Source organism: Portunus trituberculatus, chromosome 26 (genome assembly GCF_017591435.1).
Source record: "Portunus trituberculatus isolate SZX2019 chromosome 26, ASM1759143v1, whole genome shotgun sequence".
NCBI lineage: Eukaryota > Metazoa > Arthropoda > Malacostraca > Decapoda > Portunidae > Portunus > Portunus trituberculatus.
The window spans coordinates 118172-120582 of NC_059280.1; the positions used below are offsets into that span (position 1 = coordinate 118172).

General features: G+C 37.3%; 1 protein-coding gene across 1 annotated transcript; it reads left to right on the plus strand.

Moving 5' to 3' along the window:
• Nucleotides 1-387: 387 nt before the first annotated feature.
• LOC123509055 lies at nt 388-2151 on the plus strand. Its single transcript, XM_045263179.1, has 2 exons — nt 388-470; nt 836-2151. The coding sequence occupies exon 2, from the start codon at nt 1196-1198 to the stop codon at nt 2066-2068; it is 873 nt and encodes a 290-aa protein (XP_045119114.1). The 5' UTR covers nt 388-470; nt 836-1195; the 3' UTR covers nt 2069-2151.
• Nucleotides 2152-2411: the final 260 nt, after the last annotated feature.

The following is a 2411-nucleotide window of genomic DNA, read 5'->3' on the forward strand; positions in this document are numbered from 1 at the left end:
TAGCAAAGCAAGCTATTGCACGAGAAGAAGTGACTTGTGAGAGCTGGGAGCCCTCCTTTTCGTTAATCAGAGAAGTAAAATCAGGGCACTGTCATAAAAGATATAAGGAACAAGAAGAAACATCAAGAATGAAGAGAAACGTAACTCTACATCAAGGAGAAGGCAGTGATGAATTGGAGGAAGACCCAATGCCAGAGGTGTCTGTCTTCCTTCAATAAGCCAGTCATCTATTATGTTGTGGTGAGTACAAAATTTCTTGATTGGTGTATAAGTACTTTTATTTAAGCAATCTAGTAACCATGTAAGAAAATCTTGGCATTTCTTGGATTTTTTTGTTGCGCCACCTTGGAATTTTTACATTTTGTGAGTGGCAACACTGGTGTTGGTCAGTGCGGACATCGCTGCGGCAGAGGGAGGTGGATTGCGCAAGTGCTCTTGAATTTATGAGAAATTTACTGATTTCGGCCTTGGTAAGTAATTTTTTTCGATTTCACAATTTTTCTTGTACCTCATATATATATATATATATATATATATATATATATATATATATATATATATATATATATATATATATATATATATTAGTAACAGTGTTTTGAAAATAGCTATATAATTCTGTACTATATGCAATTATTTCTCTTACAAATTTGCATTAGAATGACCGTTAGTATATATTTAGCTGGCGATCAAATTTTGGTTGCTGTGAGGGGGCAAGTTGAATCATTCGTGACGGGGCAAGTTGAATCATGATTCAACTTGCCCCATTAGTAAATTTATTTCATTATTATAGTTAGACTATTCTTATGCATTCAACTCGTTTTATTTATTTCAGAAATGGTTCGGAACTACAAAAGAAAGACTGAACGTGGGTCAGCAACACGTACCCCAACTAATGCAGGAGGCTGCTGATTTTGTTCGAAATAAGAATAAATCAGTGAGAGAGTCCGCACAACTGCTTGGGTGTCCAATACTCAACCTTACAACGATTTATTCACAAAACCTCTGGCAACACTGCTAAAAACAATACACATGTAGGATATGCCAAACCAAGACAAGTAAGTATTTACATGTGAGCAGGAAGAAGAATTAGTATCCTATCTGAAAACAGCAGCAGCAATTTATTTTGGTCTTTCTCCGAGAGAAGTCAAGGAACTAACTGGCTTTCAAATGCGCCAATGAAGCAAAGATAGAAATGCCTGTTAATTGGCGCAATGATAAATATGCTGGAAAAGACTGGTTTTCAGGTTTCATGAAGCGACATGGACAAGAACTCTCAATTAGACAACCTGAAGCGACAAGTTTGTCCAGAGCTACAAGTGGCTTTAAAGTCAGCGGCATCAGTCCTTTGAATGCAAATATCTTTGATGACTGGGAGTTTGCTCCCTCTTCAGTAACGGATCGCCCAGTGAGGCAGCAATGTGAACAGGATGCGGCCAAAGCAATGCAAGATGTCTCAGAGGTTTCAAAATCGGTAGATGAACATTGGTTTTCTTCCACTTCTGCATCAATGGAACCCCATCCTTCCTCTTCTACAGCCAGTGAACCCCTTCCTTCCACTTCAACTGCAGTAGGACCACAACCAGCAGTAGCTTCTTTCATTACTGATCAAGTTGAAACTGCAAATGTTGGTGAGTCTTCCCTTTGCCCAGAAAAAATCATGCCACATCCAAAAGCAACACCTCGGAAAAAGAAATGTAATACAGGCAGAAAAGCACGTAAAAGTGCCATATTAACAGACACACCTGAAAGAAATGCTCTGTTTGCTGAAGCCATTAAGAAAAAAAACAAAAAGAATGATGTCAAAGAAAAGAAAGCCACCAAGAAAAGGAAGCAGGAGTTTTTACACAAAGTTCGATCCAAAAAACCTGTTGAAAAGTACGACATATCCAGCTCAGACGACGAAGACTGGTATTGTCTGATTTGTGTAGAACCATATTCCAATAGCAGGCCCCGGGAGAAATGGATTCAATGTAGTACATGCAGAGGATGGTCTCATGAGGAATGTTTGGGAACAGATGGAGGTATATATTATATTTGTCATAACTGTGAATCTGATGATGAATAAATTTAAGGTTCATCGGGTCAGTTTATTGTGGATTTCTATTTTCTTATCATTTAAATAAACTCTCAAAAGTTATAGTTTGTTTATGATGCAACTTGCCCTCATACTGATGCAACTTGCCCCGCAGATGGGGTAAGTTGCATCAAATATTTTTTTAGATATATATCAAAATTAAGTATATAAGAAATGATTTTCATTAATATCTACGCATGTGAACTTGATGATGAGGTCTAGCATATTTATATACGACAACTGAATTTCACTTGAATGAATTATACACAATTCTGTAGAAGGAAATGTAAAATTCGATGCAACTAGCCCCGCTCTCCCCCTATATAATTCCTAT